This window comes from Mobula hypostoma, chromosome 16 (genome assembly GCF_963921235.1).
Source record: "Mobula hypostoma chromosome 16, sMobHyp1.1, whole genome shotgun sequence".
NCBI lineage: Eukaryota > Metazoa > Chordata > Chondrichthyes > Myliobatiformes > Myliobatidae > Mobula > Mobula hypostoma.
Genome location: NC_086112.1, coordinates 54,398,367 through 54,422,521, shown reverse-complemented (window position 1 = coordinate 54,422,521; position 24,155 = coordinate 54,398,367). Strand labels below are relative to the sequence as shown.

Below are 24,155 nucleotides of genomic sequence, written 5' to 3'. Positions count from 1 at the left end.
AGCTGGACAGGTGATTGGCAAAAGGGGATACGAGAGGATCATGGGACAGGAGGTCCAGGAAGAAAGACAAGGGGGGGGGACCCAGAGGATGGGCAAGGGGTATAGTCAGAGGGACAGAGGGAGAAAAAGGAGAGAGAGAGAAAGAATGTGTGTATATAAATAAATAAATAACAAATGGGGTACGAGGGGGAGGTGGGGCACTAGCGGAAGTTTGAGAAGTCAATGTTCATGCCATCAGGTTGGAGGCTACCCAGACGGAATATAAGGTGTTGTTCCTCCAACCTGAGTGTGGCTTCATCTTTACAGTAGAGGAGGCTGTGGATAGACATGTCAGAATGGGAATGGGACGTGGAATTAAAATGCGTGGCCACTGGGAGATCCTGCTTTCTCTGGCGGACAGAGCCTAGGTGTTCAGCGAAACGGTCTAAGAAAATAAAAGGGACAATGAACCCACCTCCAACGGGATCCCACCACTAAGCACATCTTTCCCTCCCCCCCCCGCTTTCCGCAGGGATCGCTCCCTACGAGACTCCCTTGTCCATTCGTCCCCCCCCATCCCTCCCCACCGATCTCCCTCCTGGCACTTATCCTTGTAAGCGAAACAAGTGCTACACATGCCCTCACACTTCCTCCCTTACCACCATTCAGGGCCCCAGACAGTCCTTCCAGGTGAGGTGACACTTCACCTGTGAGTCGGTTGGGATGATATACTACGTCCGGTGCTCCCGATGTGGCCTTCTATATATTGGCAAGACTCAATGCAGACTGGGAGTTCGTTTCGCTGAACACCTACGCTATGTCTGCCAGAGAAAGCAGGATCTCCCAGTGGCCACACATTTTAATTCTACGTCCCATTCCCATTCTGACATGTCTATCCACGGCCTCCTCTACTGTAAAGATGAAGCCACACTCAGGTTGGAGGAACAACACCTTATATTTCGTCTGGGTAGCCTCCAACCTGATGGCATGAACATTGACTTCTCTAACTTGTGCTACTGCCCCACCTCCCCCTCGTACCCCATCATTTATTTATTTATATACACACATTCTTTCTCTCTCTCTCTCCTTTTTCTCTCTCTGTCCCTCTGACTATACCCCTTGCCCATCCTCTGGGTTTTTCCCCCCTCCCCCTTTTCCTTCTCCCTGGGCCTCCTGTCCCATGATCCTCTCATATCCCCTTTTGCCTATCACCAGTCCAGCTCTTGGCTCTATCCCTCCCCTTCCTGTCTTCTCCTATCATTTCGGATCTCCCCCTCCCCCTCCCACTTTCAAATCTCTTACTAGCTCTTCTTTCAGTTAGTCCTGATGAAGGGTCTCGGCCTGAAACGTCGACTGCACCTCTTCCTAGAGATGCTGTCTGGCCTGCTGTGTTCACCAGCAACTCTGATGTGTGTTGCTTGAACTTCCAGCATCTGCAGAATTCTTCATGTTTGCGAGATCACTGATAGCTTTGCCATGGAAGAAGGGCATTGCTGAAGTAAGTTAATTGATAGATCTTCAGTTTAAAATGGTTTCATCCTTTCAGACTCAATATTAAATTCAACAGCTTGAGGTAGCGCGCTTCCTTTACATCAAAACCAACCACTTCTGCTATAAGTTATCCACCTGTTGCATTGACACAGTTTGTCGGTTTCCATTAGGATGACCTCACCTGTCTAGGATTCCTTACAATTCTGTATAGTAGCTTTCGCATTCCTTTGTCTTAGACTCTGGATACGTTATGCATTTTGTGTTTTTACTACCCTTTGTAAATTTGGAGATTAGGCAAAGAACCTCATTAGTGACTAGTGATCAGTGATCCTGAACTTAAAGCATGTTCATAACCAAAAGCACTGCTGTCAAGCCCTTAGCATTGAATCTCCCTTTAACTTTTAAGTTCCCTTGTTCAGATTACCACCTTGCATTGGCCCTCATTTATCCAACAACCAAATTTACTCAATCAGCAGCTTATTCCCCTGTCAATCCTGTTCTTATCCTATCCAAGATATTCCCTTTGTCCTATCAAAACCTTTCTCTCTGCATCTTAAGACACACATGAATTCACTCTATCCTGATTCTGACAAAGGGTCTTTGAACTAACACATTAATTCTGATTCCTTTTCTGCACACAGGTTGCTTCCGGCATTTTCTGTTTTAATTTCAGACTTCCAGAATTTGCACCTACTTGAGTTATAAGGAATTTAAAAAAATAATTGCCGTGAATTAGATAATGCAATACCGGAAAATCTTGATTGGATGAGTCACCATTTTCTTCTGATTCAAATATCTGCTTTGAAAGAGTCTTGCACAGAACGCGCCTTGATCCGAGTGCACTTGAACCAAAAGCCCCCAAGTTTCCTTGGTTCCTGTAAGCAGATATTAAAATGAACACAAGTTGTTACAGGATTCATTATCTTTGAATGAGTTGGCATGGATGAAGGGACTGGTTTTGTGCTGAATGAATCTATGACTGTGAAAATAACACCCCTAATTATAAAAATAATGTGGGATATTGGTAACTAGTTCATAGGCCACTAAGATTTCAATATGAAAATCTGCCCATATGCCTATGCCACTTGTTTAAATAATGAAACGGGGATGATTGGTAGACATTTATAGACATTATAGGCTGAATGGCTTTCTGCAGTCCAAGCTCCACTTAAACTTGGTTGTAAGTCTAATTTATTTAATGATCTAAATCACTGAGCTGACTGAATTTCAAAGTCATCAGCAAGGCCTACTACCAGCCTGGAGCATTGTACACTTGAGGTATTTCTATTCCTGCAACACACATCAAAGTTGCTGGTGAACGCAGCAGGCCAAGCAGCATCTATAGGAAGAGGTGCAGTCGACGTTTCAGGCCGAGACCCTTCGTCAGGACTGTCCTGTCCTGTCCTGACGAAGGGTCTCGGCCTGAAACGTCGACTGCACCTCTTCCTATAGATGTTGCCTGACCTGCTGCGTTCACCAGCAACTTTGATGTGTGTTGCTTGAATTTCCAGCATCTGCAGAATTCCTGTTGTTTTTATTTCTATTCCCTTGTGTTTTGCAGCAATGTGGCCAGATTCAGGTCTAACTCCATTTACAAGTTTGCAGATGACATCACCATAGTGGGTCATATCTCAAATAATAATAAGTCGGGATATAGGAAGGAGATAGGCAGTCTAGTAACATGCTGTCATAGACCATAAGATATAGGAGCAGAATTTGGCCATTTGCCCGTCGAGTCTGCTCCACCATTTTATCATGGCTAATCCAGTTTCCCTCTCAGCCTCAATCCCCTTCATGCCTTAACCAATCAAGTATCTATCAGCCTCTGGCTTAAATATACATAAAGACTTGGCCTCCACAGCTACCTGTGGCAACGAATTTCACAGATTCACCACTCTCTCTTAAGAAATTCCTCCTGATCTCTGTTCTTAAAGGTCACCTCTTTATTCTGAGGCTGGGTCCTCTGATATTAGACCCACCATAGGAAACATCCTATACACATCCACTCTACAAATTAATCTTCAGGGATTTTTGCACAAAGACACCCAAGTCCCTCTGCACCTGTGTTTTTTGTATTTTCTCTCCATTTAATTTCATCTACCAAAGTGCATGACCATACACTTCCTGACACTGTATTCCATCTGCCACTTCTTTGCCCATTCTCCTAAGTTGTCTAATTCCTTCTGTAGCCTCTCTACTTCTTCAAAACTACCTGCCTCTCCAGCCGTCTTTGTCTCATCTGCAAGCTTTTCAACAAAACCATCAATTCTATCATCCAAATCATTGACATGTGACATAAAAAGAACTGGCCCCAACACATACCTCTGTGGAACACCACAAGTCACTGGCAGCCAGCCAGAAAAGGCTCCCTTTAATCCCGCTCTTTGTCTCCGGCCGATCAGCCACTACTTTATCCATGCCAGAAACTTTCTGTAATACCATGGGCTCATAATTTGCTAAGCAGCCTCATGTGTGGCAGCTTGTCCAAGACCTTCTGAAAATCCAAGTACACATCCACCTAATCTCCTTTGTCTATCTTGTTTGTTATTTTTTCAAAGAATTCCAACAGATTTCTCAGGCAAGATTTTCCCTCCAGGAAACCATGCTGACTACAGCTTATTTAATAAGGTGCTTCCAAGTACTCCAAAACCACATCCTTAACAATCAACTCCAACCTCCTTCCAATAACTGAGATCAGACTAACTGGTCTATAACTTCCTTTCTTCTGCCTCTCTCCCTTCTGGAAGTGTGGAGTGACATTTGGAATTTTCCAGTCTTCCAGAACCATTCCAGAATCTAGAGATTCCTGAAAGATTATTACTAATGTCTCCACAATCTCTTCAGCCACCTCTTTCAGAACCCTGTGGTGTACATCATCTGGTCCAGGTGACTTATCTACCTTCTGATCTTTCAATTCCCCAAGAACCTTCTCCTTAAGTTATGGCAACTTCACACACTTTATGAGCCGACATCTGGAACTTCCACCATACTGCTAACGTCTTTCACAGTGAGGATTGATGCGAACTACTTACTCAGTTCATCCGCCATATCCTTGTACCCCATTAGTACCTCTCCAGCATCACTTTCCAGTGGTCCGATCTTTACTCTTATCTCTTTTACACTTACTGTATCTGAAGAAACTTTTGGTATCCTCTTCAATATTATTGGCTAGCTTACTTTCAGATTCTATCTTTACCTTCTGAATGACTTCTTTAGTTGCCTTCTTCCTTCAGTTAGTCCTGACGAAGGGTCTCGGCTTGAAACGTCAACTGCACCTCTTCCTAGAGATGCTGCCTGGCCTGCTGCATTCACCAGCAACTTTTATGTGTGTTGCTTTAGTTGCCTTCTGTTGGTTTTTAAAAGCTTTCCAATCTTCTAACTTCCCACTAATTTTGCTCTGTTATATGCCCTCTCTTTGGCTTTTATGTTGGCTTTGACCTCTCTTGTTAGCCAGGGTTGTGTCACCTTGCCGTCAGAATATTTCTTTCTCTTTGGGATATATCTCCCATGTCTTCTGAATTTCTTCCCAAAATTCCAGCCATTGCTGCTCTGCCATCATCCCTGCCAGTGTTCTTTTCCAAACAATTCTGTCCAACTCCTCTCACATGCCTCTGTAATTCCCTTTACTCCACTGTTATACTGACACATCTGACTTCAGCTGCTCCTTTGCAAATTTCAGGGTGAATTCAATCATATTATGATCACTTGCCCCTAAAGGTTATTTGCCTGACGCTCTCTAATCAATTCTGGCTCACTGCACAACACCCAATCCAGAATAGCTGATCCTCTCGTGGGCTCAACTACAAACTGATCTAAAAAGCCCATCTAGTAGGCATTCTAGAAATTCCCCTCTAGGGATCCAGCACCAACCAGATTTTCCCAATTTACTTGCATATTGAAATCCCCCATGACTATTGTAACATTGCCCTTTTGGCATGCATTTTCTATCTCCCGTTGTAATTTGTAGACCACATCCTTCCTACTGTTTGAGGGTCTGTGTACAACTCCCATCAGGGTCTTTTTACCCTTGTAGTTCCTTAGCTCTGTCCACAATGATTCAACATTTTCCAGCCCTATATCAACTCTCCCTGAAGATTTGATATCAATTTTTAGAAACAGAGCAACATCACCACCTCTACCTTATTGTCTGTCCTTTCGATACAATGTATATCCTTGAAAGTTTAGCTCCCAGCTATAATCTTTTCTCAGCCATAATTCAGTGATGTCTACAACATCACACATGCCAATCTGTAACTATGTTACAAGTTCATCTACCTTATTCCGTGTACTGTGCACATTCAAATATAACACATTCAGTCCTGTACACACCCTTTTCCATTTTGTCTGTCTTTTGCATTGCAGTTCATCCGGTAGACTGCAATTTGGCCCTATCATCAGCCTGTCCTTGCTTGGAGTCTCACTACACATTGTTCATGACAACAACATAGCAACCTCAATGTCAGCAGAACAAAAAGCTGGTCATTGACTTCAGGAAGAGCACATGCTCCTGCTTACATCAACAGTGCTCAGTTTGAGAGGGTTGAGAGTTGAGAGTTCCTAGGATTGAACATCACCAACAGTGTCCTGTTCCAACCACGTAGACACCACGGCCAGGAAAGCTCACCAACACCTCTACTTTCCTAAAGAAACCTGGCATGCCCCTGTCGACCCTCAGCAATTTTTGCTGATGCACCATAAAAAACGCCCTATCTAGATGCATAATATCTTGTCTAGCAACTGCTCCACACATGACTGCATGAAACTGCAAAGACTTGTGGACACAGCTGTACACATCACACAACCAGCCTCCCCACCCCATGCTTGTTGCTGCCTCAGTAAAGCAGCCAGTATAATCAAAGATCCCACCCACTCCAGACATTCTCTGTTCTGCCTTCTTCCATCACGTAGAAGATTCACACCACCAGGCTCAAGGAAAGCTTCTACTCTGCTGTTATAAGACCACCAAGTGGTTCCAATACTGCTGTTTACCTGTACTGTACTTTCTCTGTCATTGTTCCACTATATTCTGCAGTGTTATTGTTGTAACTTGCTCTGCCTCTAAGCAGCATATAATGATCTGACCTGTATGAGCAGTACACAAGATAAGCTTTTTATTGCAACTTGGTACAAGATTCAGAAGCACAATGCTCATTGGGTGATTTGGCAGATCTACACTTTGTTAATAATGATAAGTGTTGTTGATTCACTTCCAGCACTGCAAGAACCTTGTCAGTGATGTGACCTCCGAAAGACACCATTAATGTTGATAATGCCATCTGTGGAAGCCCTGGGTGAGAACATCTTTGCACTTACATTAAACGGCAAATAACTCACACCACCATCATGATTGTTTCAGGTGTTTACATACTGATATGCCCAATGAGCTTATCTTAATACTCAATTTTTTTGTTCGTTTATCTTATATGCACAGTGAAAAGGAAGTATAAATTAATAACTGAACTGTTAAATACACATGATGTGAAGTCAGTCAGTGATATATGTACGTGTACTGTATAGTGTAGTTTGATTCAGAGAATAATCAAATTTCAAAGCTCAAAATAGTATCTCAGAACCACAAAAAATTCCACGAATTGTGACTATGTTTAAACTTGTTAAACCTTCCAATCAAAGAGCAATGCTTTATCACGTTGCAATCAAATTACCTTCTGTTGACAATGAGCCAATCTTGAGTATAGGTCTGGACACAATCGCGCACATGTGGATCTAACTCAACCCTAGAAATAAATAAATGTGTTGTTAGTTTAGTCAAACAATCCCTAGACTTCCAAATGGTCTCTGATACTAAAACAGAGAGCTAATTCCTCTGAAAATGCTGCAACACAAATACCATGTCTTGTACTTAAACAAAGAAAAGGTTTCATATATGTATTAGAACTGCAGTGTCAGCTTGGCATAGTTCCTTTTTCTCTGAATCAGAATGTAGCAAATTCAAATTCTGCTGCAAGCCTTCAGCACATAATCCGGGCTTGCACGTAGTGCAATAAGGAGGGAGTTTAGAACTCTCACTGTGCAGAGAGCCAGAGGTCAGAGTTCCTAACCAAGCATCTCAAAAATGTTCAGATCATCTTAGCCAACCAGACATTGGCACCACTGAATTTCCTCCAATGTTTCAGGGCAAAACTGGCTTAAATTAATAACACAGACGGAGGACTTCTGGTGAGGAAGTCGAGGATCTAGTTGCAGAGGGAGGGACAGAGGCCCAGGTTTTGGAGCTTTTCCATCAGAACTGTAGAAATGATTGCGTTAAATGCTGAGCTGCAGTCAATGAACAGCAGCCTGATGTACGTATTAGTGTTGCCCAGGTAATCCAAGGCTGGTGTGAAGAGCCAATGAGTTTGCATCCACTGTAGGCATTGATTCTGATTCTGAAGTTAAAACACATCAGTAAGTTTTTCATTGCATCTGTGCATACAGGTCCTTGTGCATATGACAATAAGCTCGACTTTGACTTTAATTATCATCTCTTCCTGTGGGTTATGATTCTATCAGGTCATTTGTGCCTCTTGCAGCTCTTGGCGAAAAGTACTCAGTCATTCTATCTTCTACTTTCTCCACGGCCATGCAAACCTTCCCTTTCCAGGAAAATAAATCCATTCCCTTTACAAAAGCTGTTCTTGAACCTGCATTCAATAATGTTTAAACAATGCATTGCAGATCAATGGAAACAACTGAAAGAATATTTTCCTCATTTAATCTGTGACTCTAACCAATTATCTTAAACTTTTGTCCTCTGATTACAATTTCTCTTGGCCAAGGGAAGAGATTTCACTTACTCTGTGAAAATCCTTGGCAATTTTGAATGTTTCTATTAAATTAACCTTAAGACAATAAGACATAGGAGCAGAATTAGGCCATCTGGCCCATCGAGTCTGCTCCGCCACTCAAACATGGCTGATCCTTTTTTTTAATTTCCTCTTCAACCCCACTTCCCAGCCTTCTCCCTGTAACCTTTGATGCATGTCCAATCAAGAACCCATCAATCTCTGCCTTAAATACACCCAATAACCTGGCCTCCACAGCTGCATGTGACAACAAATTCCACAAATTCACCACCCTTTGGCTAAAGAAATTTCTCCGCCTCTCTGTTTTGAAAGGGCACCCCTCTATCCTGAGGCTGTGCCCTCTTGTCCTAGACTCTCCCACCATGGGAAATATCCTTTCCACATTTACTCTGTCTAGGCCTTTCAACATTCAAAAGGTTTCAATGAGAACCCCCCACCCCGCCATCCTTCTGAATTCCAGCGAGTACAGACCCAGAGCCATCAAACATTCCTCATATGATAACACTTTGTAATTTTGCACATCTCTTTCAAATCTGCTCCAAGGAGAAGAACTAGTGTTTTTTCCTAATCTGTTCACAGAAATGATGTTGGCACCACTAACACTGAAGCAAATTTCCTTTCAAATACTATTAAACAGTTTATAGGCATCAGAAAAATTGCCCAGTGTATTTTGGCATTTCATTTTCAGCAGTTTATAAATATACATAGTAAATCAAGGTCAAAAGTCAAAAAAAGATGTAATACCCGTCTTCTGGAACAGAAGGCAGAATGGTTCGACACTCTCTTGGAACAAAAGTGATCTCCAGATCATCATCAGGAAAGTCACCCAGGTCCTGCTGAAGATCAGCATCTGAAATGTTGAACTGCGACATCAGAAACTCTTCAAAGTCCACTGGCACCACAGGATTATAAAATGAAGGCTGAACGGAAGCAAGCCAAAGAAGGATGTTAACTTGGAAGAGCACAATTCAAACTTCATTTTTAAAAAATTTTGTGCAAATAAAATGCAAATCAGATTTGGAAGTACTATTACATTTAAGTGTACATGACAAAGGATGAGGCCATTTGGCAGCTTTTAGAACAATCCTATCAATCCTAATCTCCATCTTTTTCCTTGCATTCTATTCCCTCTACTATTGCTCCAATTCTCCACACAAAGTACAACACAGCACCCAATTAACCTGTTAAGTATTTGTTTACACTTTGACCCTTACAGGTTGCTATCAACTTTCCCTGTGTGTTACGTATTAGGTAGACAACTTACAAGCAATGGAGTTCATCACTGAAAGACTCGAATATTTTGCACTGGCATATCAAATTACAGAAGATATTCATGTTCCAACTTTTCTGACTGCAATCGGGGCAAAAATATTTAACTTATTATGCAGTAGTGCAACCTGCTAAGTCTGGTGAGGACAAAGATAAATCTCAAAGGACTATTATTCACTTAAACCTTTGATTTTTGATGAGAGGTTTAAATTTCATAAAAGGAATCAAGAGGAAAGGCAAGTCTATTTCACAGCTTGTAGCAGTATTGAAGCAACTGTCTGATCACTGATCTTGGGTAGTCGCTGAATGACATGTTACGCGATAAACTCATATGTAGTCTGCCCACTGAGGAAATTCAGAAACATTTGCTTACAAAAGACAGATGAACATTACAGAAGGCAATTGAAATTAGTACTACATCTGTGGAGAGTCAGCTAAAGAAGCACAGCTATTCAGTGCATTTTCCCAAATTCGTAAAGTTTCTGCTGACTTTAAGAAAAAGACACCTAATGGCAAACAATATTACCACTGTGGCAAAACTGGACATTCAGCAAAAGAATGCTGGTACAGTATAAGTATTTAGATTGCCAAAGCTGTGGCAAAAAGGAACATATTGAATGTGCCTTTAAAGTAATCAGCCTCTGTCTACCAAAAACAATGTAATAAAGAAAAATGACTTCTGGAAAAACAAGAAGAAACAGGTGAACAAGGTGGAACATACTGAGGACAGACTGAGTGTCTCTCACTCTGTGGTTGAAGAAGCTTTGCTTGTTTTATCTGTTTCAGGACGTAAAGATGGCTATTGGGTGACCCTGCGGTCGGATGGGGCCACGGTGAGGATGCAGGTGGACACGGGTCGTGAGGTATCACTGGTGTCAGAGACTGTTTGCCAGGAGAAATTGCAGCATCTCACCCCAGAATGGGCAAGGTTGACTTTAAAGAATTACACTGGTGAGGTTGTTCCTGTGAGGAACGTTGCAATGGAGATTATCAAGCAGAGAAAGAAACTACCTCTGTACATTGTTCAAGGTAGTTATCCAGTGTTTCTGGGCCACTTGAACTTGGAGCAGCTCAAACTCAACTGGCATGAAGTGAATTTATTGTTGGTTGAATTTGATGATTACTCCATTAAATGTTAATAGTTCAGCAGCTGGTCTGTGAATGTGAAAGGGGGAGAAACCTTTAAGATAAGGGGGGGGGAGGGATTTGTTATGTTTTCATGTTCATTTTGACCCTTGCAGGTTAATGTCAAGCTTCCCTGTATGTTATGTACTGAAGATAATGTGAGAGGGCATTCTGGGTAGATGACTTATTAGCAAAATAAACAGCTGCACATTTGTTCCTCACCTCTCTGTCTCTCGTGTGTGTTATTCATGGCCACCTGGATTCCTAGTACCACAAACCTAACATAACCTACCAGAAACACACATAAAAGTTTCTGGTGAACGCAGCAGGCCAGGCAGCATCTCTACGAAGAGGTACAGTCGACGTTTCGGGCTGAGACCCTTCGTCAGGACTGATGAAGTGTCTCGGCCCCAAATGTCGACTTTACCTCTTCCTAGAGATGCTGCCTGGCCTGCTGCGTTCACCAGCAACTTTTATGTGTGCTGCTTGAAATTCCAGCATCTGCAGATTTCCTCGTGTTTGTGTTTTTAAAATAACCTACCAGGACATCTCTGGAACAGGAGAGGAAACTGGAGCACTCAGGAGAAGCCCACAGAGTGGCATGCAAGCTCTACCCAGACAACACCAAAGGGCACGATTGATCCCCAGTTGATGGAACTGTGAGGCAGGACTACTTGTCATACCACTGTGTTGACAGAATCCCAAAAAGTTTTATAGCATGTCAAAACTTAAAAGACAGAAGGAGACTGATTCTCTGAGTCTACAGTAAAATCAAATGCAGTGTTATCAGTGGGAAATCTCATGCTTTAGCTTTTTTAAAATTAGGGCGAATTGCTATCCTTAGGGAAGCAGAAAATTGGAGGAGTTGGCTGCTCCTGAAGGAGAGCCCACAGCTCTCTCAGATGGGGAATGTGATCATTAAAGATTAGATAAGTTGAATAGCAAAACGTTAATCTCACTCTAGTCTTACTCAACCAGATCAGGAGTTGGGAGGACTATTTTCTATTAGTCAGTTGTAATAAGGAGCAGTAAAAGCTCTTATCAGTGCACAGGCCATATCCTGTGGTAAGGTCCGGGAAGTGTGATCAGGCTCACGAGAAGCAACTCATCATTGGCATCGGTTAGAAAGAGGCCTCACAGGTCAAAATTGACATTGACAGAAGGCAGTCATTGGTGGGTCAGCAGTCAGTGCATATTTTCTGAAAACTTTCCACTTAATATTCTCTGTAGAAGTGAGGCACGGCATCACAATTCCGCAGTGTGTAATGTGTGTTCTGGGACATGAGGAAACTTTTTAAGAGGGAGGAAGACAAAAGAAAGGAAACTATAGGCCAATTAGCCTAACCTCTGTGATTGGTAAGTGGGTAAGTGTCGGAGTCTACTATTAATGATGAGGTTTCAAGGTACTTGGAGATTAATGATAAAATGAGTCAAAATCAGCATGGTTTCTGTAAAGGGAAATGTTGCCTGACAAATCTGTTAAGAGTTCTTCGAGGAAGTAACAAGCAGGGTGGACAAAAGACAGGCAGTGGATGTCACTTACTTGGACTTTCAGAAGGTATTTGATAAGATCATCTTAAGGTAACAAAAATCATAACAGGAAACAACAGAAAAATGGATCACTGGAGAAATTAAACATGGCACTGTCAAAGGTAGGGTCTTATAAATCTGGCAGTAGGCCTGAGGACTGACAGTTGTTCAGATTTCAGAAAGGCATATAGAAACAGAAAGAGCAGTAAGGGTAAATGTGGATGTCTTACGGACAGGGGCAGATAGATTTATGGAAGAGAATGATGAAATAACAGAGGAATTAAACAAATACTTAGCATCTGTTTTCACGGAAGATACATGAAACACCCTGGAATTACTAAAGAAACAGTTGAATGCAAATGTGGAAATTTAAAAAAATAGTACTAGTGAAAGTAGAAAATAGTAGGTAGTACTGCCTGTAGCCAGTAAATAGGACCACCAGAGAAGTTAATGAGTCTAAGATTTGATGATCGACATCAAGTGCTCTGAGAGGCAAATAATGAATTTGTAAATGGTCTGGTTATTATCAGCCATAATACTATAGATTCTGGAATGGGTCTTGCAGATTGGAAAGGAACAAATCTGGTTTTACTATATAAGAAAAGAAAGAAAGAGAAAATGGGAAACAATTGTCCTATTTACCGACGCCAGGAATTCACAGCATAGAACACACTGTTAAAACACTTCAAAGATAATAATGGGATTGAGCAGATTTATGAAAGAAAGTTGTGTTTGACTAATCTATGTTCTTTGAATATTCAAAAATCTAGTGGAAGAGCTGAGCAGCAATCAATGAAACGTCGACTGTACCTCTTCCTAGAGATGCTGCCTGGCCTGCTGCGTTCACCAGCAACTTTGATGTGTGTTGCTTGAATTTCCAGCATCTGCAGAATTCCTGTTGTTTGCAATGAATGTGGCGTTTATGGACTTCCAGAAGATTTTTAATAAGGTCAAACAAAGTAGATTTGTGAACAAGTTCACAGTATGTGAATCTGGGGGTAATATGTGTTGAGAAAATAAAGGGCATAACTCTTGTTGACCAGTCTCAAGTTGGCTCACTGTGATCTGTGAAACACTGTGGGGATAGTGTTTGGGTCCCAACTATTTGCCATCTACACCAATAACTCAACTGATAGCAAGAAATAAACTGGAAGTATAAATAGGAGATTGTCTCTGTTCCCTGGAGTTTGGAAGAAGAGGAGATGACTTTATCGAAACAAACAAGAGGGCTTGACAGAATAGGTATGACAAATACGTTTCTCTAGAATGTACAGCCCAAGGTCACAGTCTCACAGAACACTCTATTTAGGACTAAAATGAAAAGACATTTCTTTGCCTGAAGGATGATAATTGTTTGAGATTCTCTGCCCTGAAGGCCACAGAGGCCCAAGTTATTGATGTTATTCCACACAGAGACCGATAGGTTTCTCGCCACCAGAGAGTTTCAATGGCCTTTGAGGTAAAGGATTAGCCGGGATTTGTTTTGAAAGAAGCAGCCTTTAGAGACTAAAGGGCTAATCCTGCTCCAATTTCTAATGTTTTTGTCAATGTCAACAACATAATACCTACAAATTGACTAAAATGCAGGAAAAGAATATAATAATCATTTAGAATTTCCAACACAAGACGTAACACATCTCCCCCATGGACATAAAACAGTAGAATGTGGTTGACAAATCATAAATCTTGCTCGTCCATTGATAAATTTCTCCTCCAGTTACAGAGCACCTTACAATACACCTTTCTGTCTAAAATGCATTATTAGCAAATTCTTATTCAAATGCTTGATGGTCTGATACAAAAATTTCTGAATTATTTCAAATTCAAAATCACCAGAGTTACCCAGGATGATTGCCAGATATTCATCAGTTTTGGCTACAAAGGAAAAATGGGTTCAAGATGGACAAAGCAGCCTTGTATTAGTTAGCACCTAAAGGAGAAATGAGGGATGGGCTCAAATAACTAATATGTAAACCAACCATTTTAGTTCCTAGTAAATACTTCAAATACATTTTTATCTACCTGAAGAGTTTTGGGAACAGGACTTGAGAAAGAACAGAACATCATAAAATTACATAGCTTTCTTTTTAAACATCCACATTCGGATACTAGTAATGTCAATTTCTTAGGAGATGCTACTGTGCTAAAATATAAAATGTTGGCTCCAAAAATGCAAGATTTCTACAAGTTCCATTAAATAAAAGAAAAACAAAATTTTTTAAATGATTAAATTATTTTGCTTTCAGCATATTAAAATATCTGCAGAAAGTCTTCCATAAAAAAATGACATTTTTTAATAAGCAGCCTCAAGCAAGGAACATGCAGTAACAGAATTTTCGATTGAATGAATTAAACTTAACAAAAGTGTATCACACTCCCCCACTTATTCTATTAAAGTAGGAAGCCTCCAATACTTCAGACAACACTGAGCTTCCAAAGCATGTAGCAACAAAACCCTGTTCTCTCCAGCCATAGGTAAAGAGCAGGGCCATTCATATCCAAATAATATTTATATAGCACCTCAGGCAATAACAAGTACATGAAGAATTCCTACAAGTCTCAGCAGCGAACTGAACTGCTGCAGGAACAGATCAAGACTGTTCAGCGTTAGACATGGAGGTAGTTAGGAATGTTAAAATAGACTACACAATTGAACATGATGCTCCTCAAAGCTCGTTCTCTGAGCAGGACACTCAGACCTTATAGTCTTATTCATCAGCAGAATTTTTAAAGCTTATCAATTTGCCTGCAATTCATGAGAGACACTTAATTTTAGTCCAGAACGTCTGATCCCATGCCAGTGTCAGTGCCCACATCTCCTTGTGAACTATCCTGCTTCCAGCACTGATGTCTTCTTAAATCATCCCTCAAGGTCAAGAATGTTTTGCTCCAACTCTGTGACAAGACAGTTTAAGATCCATCAAAGCTGCTACACCTGTGGTAGGGGTTGCTGAACTAGATGGATGGGAGCTGCTGCACTTCCTCCGCCCGTTTTATTGGACCTCCATAAATCATGAAGAGATTCAAAGTTCTCAGTACCAGCCTAGCTGCTCTTTTTTTTTTACATTTTCAATGTCCACGGGCCAGGCATTTGGATTGGCCTATTATGAAGCTACATGGTCTCAAGGAGGCTTTGGGAAAGCCTTGAGATCGCCGTAAATTATGCCCTCTGTGCACCTGACAATTTCCCGCCACTACAGCAATGTGCCTAATGTCAGGCCCACAAAGGATCTGGGCTGCTCAGCAGAACTGCCTGATGGTTATTGGAGATTTGTTGCTGGGCATGTACTATTCTTCAGATTATCGAGTTGTTTTGTTGGATTTTGTAGATAGCGTGTTATTGGTACACCTCCAGTCTTTTGAGGTGTCATGTGTAGGTGCTCCATTGCTTTTAAACAGTCTCATATTGACCTTGGAAAGTATCTACAGAACAGCAATGCAGGCATCAGCATTGGTCCCAAGGACCTTGTGTGAGAGGAAAACTGGACTAGATGCACAATTTTGTCACTTAGAGCCCACAGAGAAAACCACTCCTCTTAGAAGGAGACAAAGCGATGGAGCCTTGAAGATTGCAAGTTATAGGAAACAAATTTAAAAAGATGCAGAGGCTAAAATGTTAATAAGATGAAACAAATGATCAATGAGGCTGTAATTGTAGTCTGTCATAATTAAAGGTTAAAGGAAAAATGGTTTTAGCACAGTAATAACATGAACTGTTGTTGGAATGCAACAAACTTCCATTGCTTTGTTGGTTCAGTGATATCTGCTGGGATCTAACTGAGATAGGGCATTTTTCTGGGTATCCTTCGATCAATGTACCCAAACGTATAGTATCAAATTGCTGCTCAATTTGCTTCTTGTTTCTCCTTCAGTTTAAATCTGACTACATTTCAAAAGTACATTATTGCCTGTTGAATACTTTTTGACTCTGAGTTGTCAAAAAGATGTTTTACAAATAATTTTTTTTTCAATAGATCTTAAAAGTCCTGGTCTCTTGTGAATATCTTTCTGAGCCTTTTCCTTAAAAGTCTGGGAATGTGATACACTCGCCTAGCACATAGTGCCCCACAATTTTACAAATTCAGTGACAGTAACGTTTAAATAATAAATGCTATCAACTTGCATTTATGTAGAACTACTGACAGTGAACTGTCCAGAGCAGGGTTTCTCCACTGGGGTTCCATGAGAAATCGATAGCGCTCTCAGTGGTGGTTAGTGACCGATCAGCCCCATTAGCAATCTCGTTAGTGGTCTCTCAGCCCAGTGTGACTAAGTGCAATATGACTGTGTTTATTTGGCTCAGTCCATTCTCAGTTTCTGATGTGAGATAGGGGAGGCTGTTGATAATTGGTGAGTGCTGTATTACATGGGGGGGAGGACGGGAGGCTGATAAGGAGGGTGAAGTGCGTTTTCTGAGCATTGAATGGACTCACCCAACTTGGGCTGTGATGTCAGCCTCTTCCTCCTGAACTATCCAGGTTGATGACTCAACAGGTTTCAACAATAAATGTTATGTTGTAGCATTTGTAAGATTTATAAATGATGGTGAAATTCAATAAAAATTTTCTGTTGCAAACAGCTACCCAAAACAAGCAAAGGTCAAGATATATTTAATGTTTTGTCTTCATATCTGGAAACAAAAGGTCTGTCTTGGAGGAACTGTGTTGTCATCTGTACTGGTGGTGCCCCAAACTAGAGAGCCTGGAGGTAGATAAGTCCCCTGGTCCTGATGGGATGCATCTCAAGGTGCTGAAGAAATTGGCGGAAGTTATAGTAGACGTGTTGGTAATCATTTATCAAAACTCTCTAGACTCTGGGCAGGTCCCGGCAGATTGGAAGACAGTAAATGTCAAGCCACTTTTTAAAAAAGGACGTAGGCAATAGATGGGCAACTATAGGCCAGTTAGCTTAACATCTGTAGTTGGGAAAATGCTTGAAGCTGTCATTAAGGAAGTAATAGCGAAACATTTAGAAAGGAGTGGTTCCATTAGACAGACGCAGCATGGATTCAGAAAAGGCAGGCCCTGTTTGACAAACTTACTGGAGTTCTTTGAGGACATAATGAGCGCCGTGGATAGAGGGGAACAAGTGGATGTCATTTACTTGGATTTCCAGAAGGCATTCGATAAGGTGCCGCACAAGAGACTTATAACTAAGATACGGATACATAGAGTTGGAGGAAGTGTATGGGAATGGATAGTGGATTGGCTAACTGATAGAAGGCAGAGAGTTGGTATAAATGGGTGTTTCTCCGGTTGGCAGTCGGTGGGGAGTGGGGAGCCGCAGGGGTCGGTGCTGGGCCCACAGCTGTTTACCATTTACATTGATGATTTGGAAGAAGGGACTAAGTGTAGCATAGCAAAATTTGTTGATGACATTAAACTGAGTGGAAAAGCAAATTGTACAGAGGATGTGGAGAGTCTGCAGAGGGATATAGATAGGTTAAGAGAGTGGGCTAAGGTCTGGCAGATGGAATACAATGTTGGTAAATGTGAGATCATCCACTTTGGAAGGAATAATAGAGGAGCAGATTATTATTTAAATGGTGAAAGATTGCAGCATGCTGTTGTGCAGATGGACTTGGGAGTGCTTGTACATGTATCACAAAAAGTTGGCCTGCAGGTACAACAGGTTATTAAGAAGGCAAATGGAACGTTGGCCTTCATTGCTAGAGGGATTGAATTCAAGAGCAGGGAGGTCATGCTGCAACTATACAGGGTACTGGTGAGGCTGTACCTGGAGTACTGTGTGCAGTTCTGGTCTCCATGCTTGAGGAAGGATATACTGGCTTTGAAGACAGTGCAGAGGAGGTTCACCAGGTTGATTCCAGGGATGAAGGGGTTAACCTATGAGGAGAGATTGAGTCGCCTGGGACTATACTCTCTGGAGTTCAGAAGAATGAGAGGGGATCTTATAGAAACATACAAAATTTTGAAAGGGACAGGTAAGGTAGAAGTAGAAAAGTTGTTTCCATTGGCAGGTGAGACTAGAACTAGGGGACATTGCCTCAAGATTCAGGGGAGAAGATTTAGGATGGAGATGAGGAGAAACTGTTTTTCCCAGAGAATGGTGAATCTGTGGAATTCTCTGCCCAGGAAAGCAGTTGAGGATTCCTCACCAAATATATATAAGAAACAGTTAGATAGGTTTTTACATAGTAATGGAATTAAGGGTTATGGGGAAAAGGCAGGTAGATGGAGCTAAGTTTATGGACAGATCAGCCATGATCTTATTGAATAGCAGGGCAGGCTCGATGGGCCTGATGGCCCACTCCTGCTCCTATTTCTTATGTTCTTATCAATGGTTGGCTCCATGAGAGGGTTCATTTCTCATGTAAAAAAAGAAAATCCTGATGTTGTCATAACACATTGCTTTCTTCTCAGAGAGGTGCTGCTGTCAAAAACTCTTGGAGATGAAATGAAGGAAGTTCTGAATGATACTACAAATGGTTAACTTCATTAAACAAAGACCAGTTCACTTGAGAATGTTTAAAAACTGTGTGAAAGCCTGGACAAAGAGCCCATCAATCTCCTGCTACATACAGAAATCTGATGACTTAGCAGAGGAAGAGTTATCAACAGTGTATTTGAGCTGAAAGGTGAATTGCGGGAGTACTTTCAAGAAAATTGTAGGCCAGATTTTGCTAAGTGTTTTGAAGATGGAGAATAGCTGCAGAAACTAGCCTACTTAGAAGACATTTTTTTAAATCAGAAGAACCAGTTAAACAAGTTTCTGCAAGGCCCTGGCAAAAATGTTTTGACTTCAAGCAAGACTGAATCTTTGGAAAAATCATGTTGCAAAAGGAAATCTTGAAATGTTTCCACCGCTGCTTGGGCTTGAGAGTGAGGAGAGATATCAGAAAATCTCGACTCTTATAGAAAATCATCTGGAAGAACTGGAAAACAAAATTGAACAGTAGTTTTCCTCCCTTTCAACACAAGTGTATGACTGGGTGAAGGACCCTTTCTCTGAATCTTCTACTCAGCCTAAGAACTTGACTTTGAAAGAAGAGGAAGAACTTTGTGAGCTGCAGTCTGATCATGCACTCAAAATGAGACTTACTGACCTGCCCCTGAACAAGTTCTGGATTTCTATGAAAGAAGAGTATCCTGCCATTCATAGGAAAGTAATGAACATTTTGCTGCAGTTGTCAACTTCTTACTTGTGTGATCAAGCTTTTACTTGTTTAAAAGCATCAAGAGCAAGATAGAAATCATCTCATTTCAGTTGAAGGTGAAATTCGTGTGTCCGTATCTCAAGCTCAACCCAAAATTGAGTACTTGTGCAGCAAAGAAACAAGCCCAGGTTTCACATGTTAGGCCTATATTTGAGCCTGATCACATCTCTTAGTAAGAAAATGTTTTTGTTCAAAGTCTTGTATAAAACTATGCCTCAGGCTATATTTTTATTCATATTGCTTTGGCTTATGGTTTTTTGTAACTTTACTGTTCAACATTATTTATAAATTTTCATGTTGTAAATAGCATTAATTAAAATCAATTTACAACATTTATTTAAATTAAATCTACCGAGCCTACCTTTCAAAAACTTAAATCCCATTTTGGCTTAAGCCAGTTATTTAACAGAAATTTATTATGTTCACCTTAAGAGTTTTTAAATTTTATGAAAAGGAAAGAAAGAGATTAATTTCAAGAAAGGTAAGCTAAACTTAGCTACCTATTCTTTCAAGAAAAGTTAGCTAAAAATTAATTTGCTATTGACAATTGACAATTATTTTTGGATTTTTATATCTATAACTTACTAATCACGCTAATGCACTGAGAGCTGTGGACACAATGATGTTTACGCAAGGGTTCCCTGAGACCTGAAAATTAATTCAAGGGTTCCTCCAGGGCAAAAAGTTTGAGAGAGGCTGGTCCAAAGGGATGTTGCTGGAGCATTATCAGACAAAGGTTTGACACTGAGTTGCATGAAGAAGCACTAGGAAGATAACTGAATGACTTGGCGAAATAAATTATTTTTAAAGAGCATCACACATCTGGGAAAGACAGAGAGCAAATTCTAGAACTCTTAGCCAAGGCAAACAGAAACCGTACAGGAGACCAGATTGGAGAAGTACATTATTTTGGAGAAACTTTCAAGCAAGAGAAGGAAAATAAGAGTTAAGGCCACGAGTGCAAGAACCAGAATTTAAAGAGCAGGAGTTACCAAAGCAGAAATCCCTCAGTGTGAAGTTTCCTTGGGTTTATTCCAGGCACTCAAGTTTGCTCCCACATCCTAAAGGTGTATGGATTAGCCACTGTAAATTGCCTCTAGTATGTGGATAAATAACAGAACCTGAAAGTCAATGGAATTGTGGGGTGGATTTAACTAGATTAATGCCAATTAATGTAAATGCTAGTGTGAACGACAGACCAAAGGGCTTGTTTCCATGCTGTCTGACTATGATTCAGGGTAGGGCAGCAAGAGTAGGATCAATGAGAGAGCAGGAATGGGAGCTGGTTGAAACAAAAGCTCCAGTGGTCGATGTAGAATTGAAAGCAAGAGTGACCAGGAGAACACTGGAATTGACAAATTTGGATATAACAGGGCACATGGAAGTATCTCAGTTACAGATGAATGGAGGTTAGCTAGCGAAAATATTGAGATGTAATGAAGTGCCAGAGGGATCAAGGGTACGAAGCTCAACTTATGATTAGAAGGTGCTCGTAAGTAGCAAAGTGGTTCAGTGAGGGACAGCAATGAAGTCAGTGACTGTGGAATGGATTTTATGGTAGACATCGAATTGCTTCAGCCTTCTCAAACATCCCTCAGAGGAAATTTCTTCACTCTGATGGGTAATAAGAAGTGCTACCCTATCAAATTAGATGTAGTGGAGGGTTAAAGAAAGCCAGTCCTGAGGTAGAACTGTGTTCCTTTAGTGTACACATAGAATCTGAGAATCTGATATGCCTTTTGGATAACATCACTTTGTGTTATAGATGAGTAATATCAGGGCCTAACCTTGGATTTTTGAGGGTACAGAAACAGAAGCAGAAAACTTAGCAGGTGATCCTCAGGTGTCAAAGGCTCTAGGAAAGTTCAGAGGACATGGCAGACTTTTACTCATGGACACAATAACAGGCTGTAATTTTAGACAGTAAGACTCATTTCAGTTTTTTTTGTGGAGCAGAAACTACATTAAAAGATTTAAAAATAGACCTGTGGAGAAGGGAGGCAATAATTCACAGCTTAATGGGAAAGTAGTTTTGGATTCATAAGGAGATGTCACTGAGAAACCACTGGTTCATTTTTGGGCTCTGATCTCTCATGTTTAACCACACTTAGCAGTGAAGAAAATAATATTTGATGAGCTGGTTGCAATGGACTTCAATCACATCTTCCAACCAATCTGACTACTTTGATGCATTTCAGCTTTAACAAATGAATCAGATCAGTTGATTTATACTAGACCAGAACTGCTTTCAGCAGAGGACAGCAGAGCTGAAAAATAATAGTATTAAAGATGAAATTAATTTGCAGTGGAAGTTGATTTTGAAATTTAAATCTCATTAACATTGTTGTAAATGTAAAAAAGTACCATATCATTAACATACTACAGTACTGTGAGCAGTCTGAGAAGTACCTTCAATGAGCCAGAAAGCCATATGACCATCAGAGGGAGCAGCAGAATTAGGCCATTTGGCTCATCAATTCTACTCCACCATTTCATCATGGCTGATCTATTTTCACTCTCAACCCCATTCTCCTACCATCTCTCCATAATCTTTCAACCTGACTAATAAGAACCTATCAACCTCTACCTTAAATACACCCGGAGACCTGGCCTCCACAGCCACCTGAAGCAATGAATTCCACAGATTCATCACTCTCTGTCTAAAGAGGTTCCTCCTCATCTCCATTTTAAATGGATGTCTTTCTATCTTGAGGCTCTGCCCTCTGGTCCTAGACTCCCCCCTATAGCAGACATCCTCTCCATATCCACTCTATATAGACCATTCAACATTCGATAGGTTTCAGTAAGATTCCCCCCTCCCATTCCTCTAAGTTCCAATGAGTACAGGCCTAGAACCATCAAATGCTCCTCACATGATAACACTTTCATTCCTGAAATCATTCTCGTGACCTCTTCTGAACCCTCTCCAATGCCAGCACATCCCTTCTTAGATAAGCAGCCCAAAACAGCTCACGATACTCCAAGTGAGGCCTCACCAGTCCCTTATCCTTGCTTTTATTTTCTAGTTTCCAAAATGAAAGCTGACATTGCATTTGCCTTTCTCACCACTGACTCAACCTGTAAGTTAAACTTTAGGGAATCCTGGATGTGGACTACCAAGTCCCTTTGCACCTCCGATTTTTGAATTATATCCACTTTAAGAAAACAGTCTATGCCTTTATTTCTTTTACCAAAGTGCATGACCATTCACTTCCCTACACTATATTTCATCTGTCACCTCTTTGCCCATTCTGCTAATCTGTCTAAGTCCTTCTGCAACCTTCTTGCTTTCTCTACACTACTTGGCCCTCTATCTATCTTTGTATCATCTGCAAACATGGCTACAAAGTCATTAATTCCATCTTCTAAATCATTGACAGATAACGTAAATAGAATTGGTCCCAAAACTGATCCTTGCAGAACACCAGTAATCAACCAGAAAAGACTCCCATCTTGTTAAGCAGCCTCATGTTCTGCACAGTGTCAACGACCTTGTGAAAATCCAAGTACACAACAAGCACCGATTCTCTTTCGCCTACCCTGCTTATTAATTCTTCACAAAGAATTCCAACAGATATTACAGGCAAGGTTTTCCCTTCAGGGAACCATGCTGGCCTTGGCCTATTTTATCATGTGCCTCCAAGTACCCTGAAACCACATCCTTAACAATCGACTCCAAAATCTTCTTAATCTCTTTAACCACAGAAGTCAGGCTAACCGACCTATAATATTCTTTCTTCTGCCTCCCTTGTTTCTTGAAGAGTGGATTGACATTTGCAATTTTCCTGTCCTCCAGGAACATGCCGAAACCTTGTGAGTCTTGAAAGATCATTATTAATACCACTAGTCTTTTCAGCTACCTCTTTCAGAACCCTAGGGGGTCCATCTGGTCCTGGTGACTTCAGGCTTTTCAGCTTCCAAAGCATCTTCTCCCTAGTAATAGCAATTGCACTCACTTCTGCTGCCTGACACACTAGAACTTCTGGCAAACTGCAAGTCTCTTCCATAGTGAAGATGGATGCAAAATACTTAAGCCTCATGTTCTGCACAGATGTTCTCCCATTACCACTTCTGCAGCATCTAAAAAATGTTTGGTATCCTCTTTAATATTATTTAGCATTTTGTATGTTCTCTCTTTTGCTTTTACGTTGTTTTTGACTTCCCTTTCAGCTAGCAGCATCCCATCTTTAGAAAACTTCTTCTTTGGCAAGTATCTATCCTGCACCTTCTGTAATTCTCCCAGAAACTCCAGCCACTGCTGTTCTGCTGTCATCCCTGCTAGTGTCCCCTTTCAATCAGCTTTGGCCAGCTCCCCTCTCATGCCTCTATAATTCTCTTTACTTCACTGTAACACTGATAAATCTGACTTTAGCTTCTCCCACTCAAATTGCAGGGTGAAGTCTGTCATATTATGATCACTGCCTCCTAAGTTTCCTTTATCTTAAGCTCCTTAATTAAATCTGGTTCATTACACAACACCCAATCTAGAATAGCCTTTCCCCTCATGGGCTCAACCACAAGCTGCTCTGAATAGCCACCAACCTGATTTTCCTAATCTTCATGCATATTGAAATTCCCTATGACTATCATAACTTTGCCCGTTTGACACACATTTTCTATTATAATTTGAAGCCAGCATCCTGTATTTGTCACCCTTTTTGATTTTTACACTGCAAGTCACCCTGTAGTGGTTACTCAAAAGCAAACCAAAACTGCTGAGAGACTAAGCCAGGGTACTCAACACTGTATGACGTGCTTCCAAATAATGGATTTCCAAATCA

At 41.0% G+C, this 24,155-nt stretch overlaps 1 protein-coding gene across 5 annotated transcripts in view; it reads right to left on the bottom strand.

Moving 5' to 3' along the window:
- Positions 1-24,155, bottom strand: part of dock8 (dedicator of cytokinesis 8) — a 258,252-nt gene that overhangs the window by 149,787 nt on the left and 84,310 nt on the right. For all 5 annotated transcript variants that reach the window (XM_063068960.1, XM_063068961.1, XM_063068962.1 and 2 more), the window contains 3 exons: positions 9,018-9,193; positions 7,134-7,205; positions 2,219-2,345 (listed from right to left, as the gene is read on the bottom strand). In XM_063068960.1, coding sequence (XP_062925030.1) covers positions 2,219-2,345; positions 7,134-7,205; positions 9,018-9,193 — 375 coding nt within the window. The remainder of the gene's footprint in view (positions 1-2,218; positions 2,346-7,133; positions 7,206-9,017; positions 9,194-24,155) is intronic.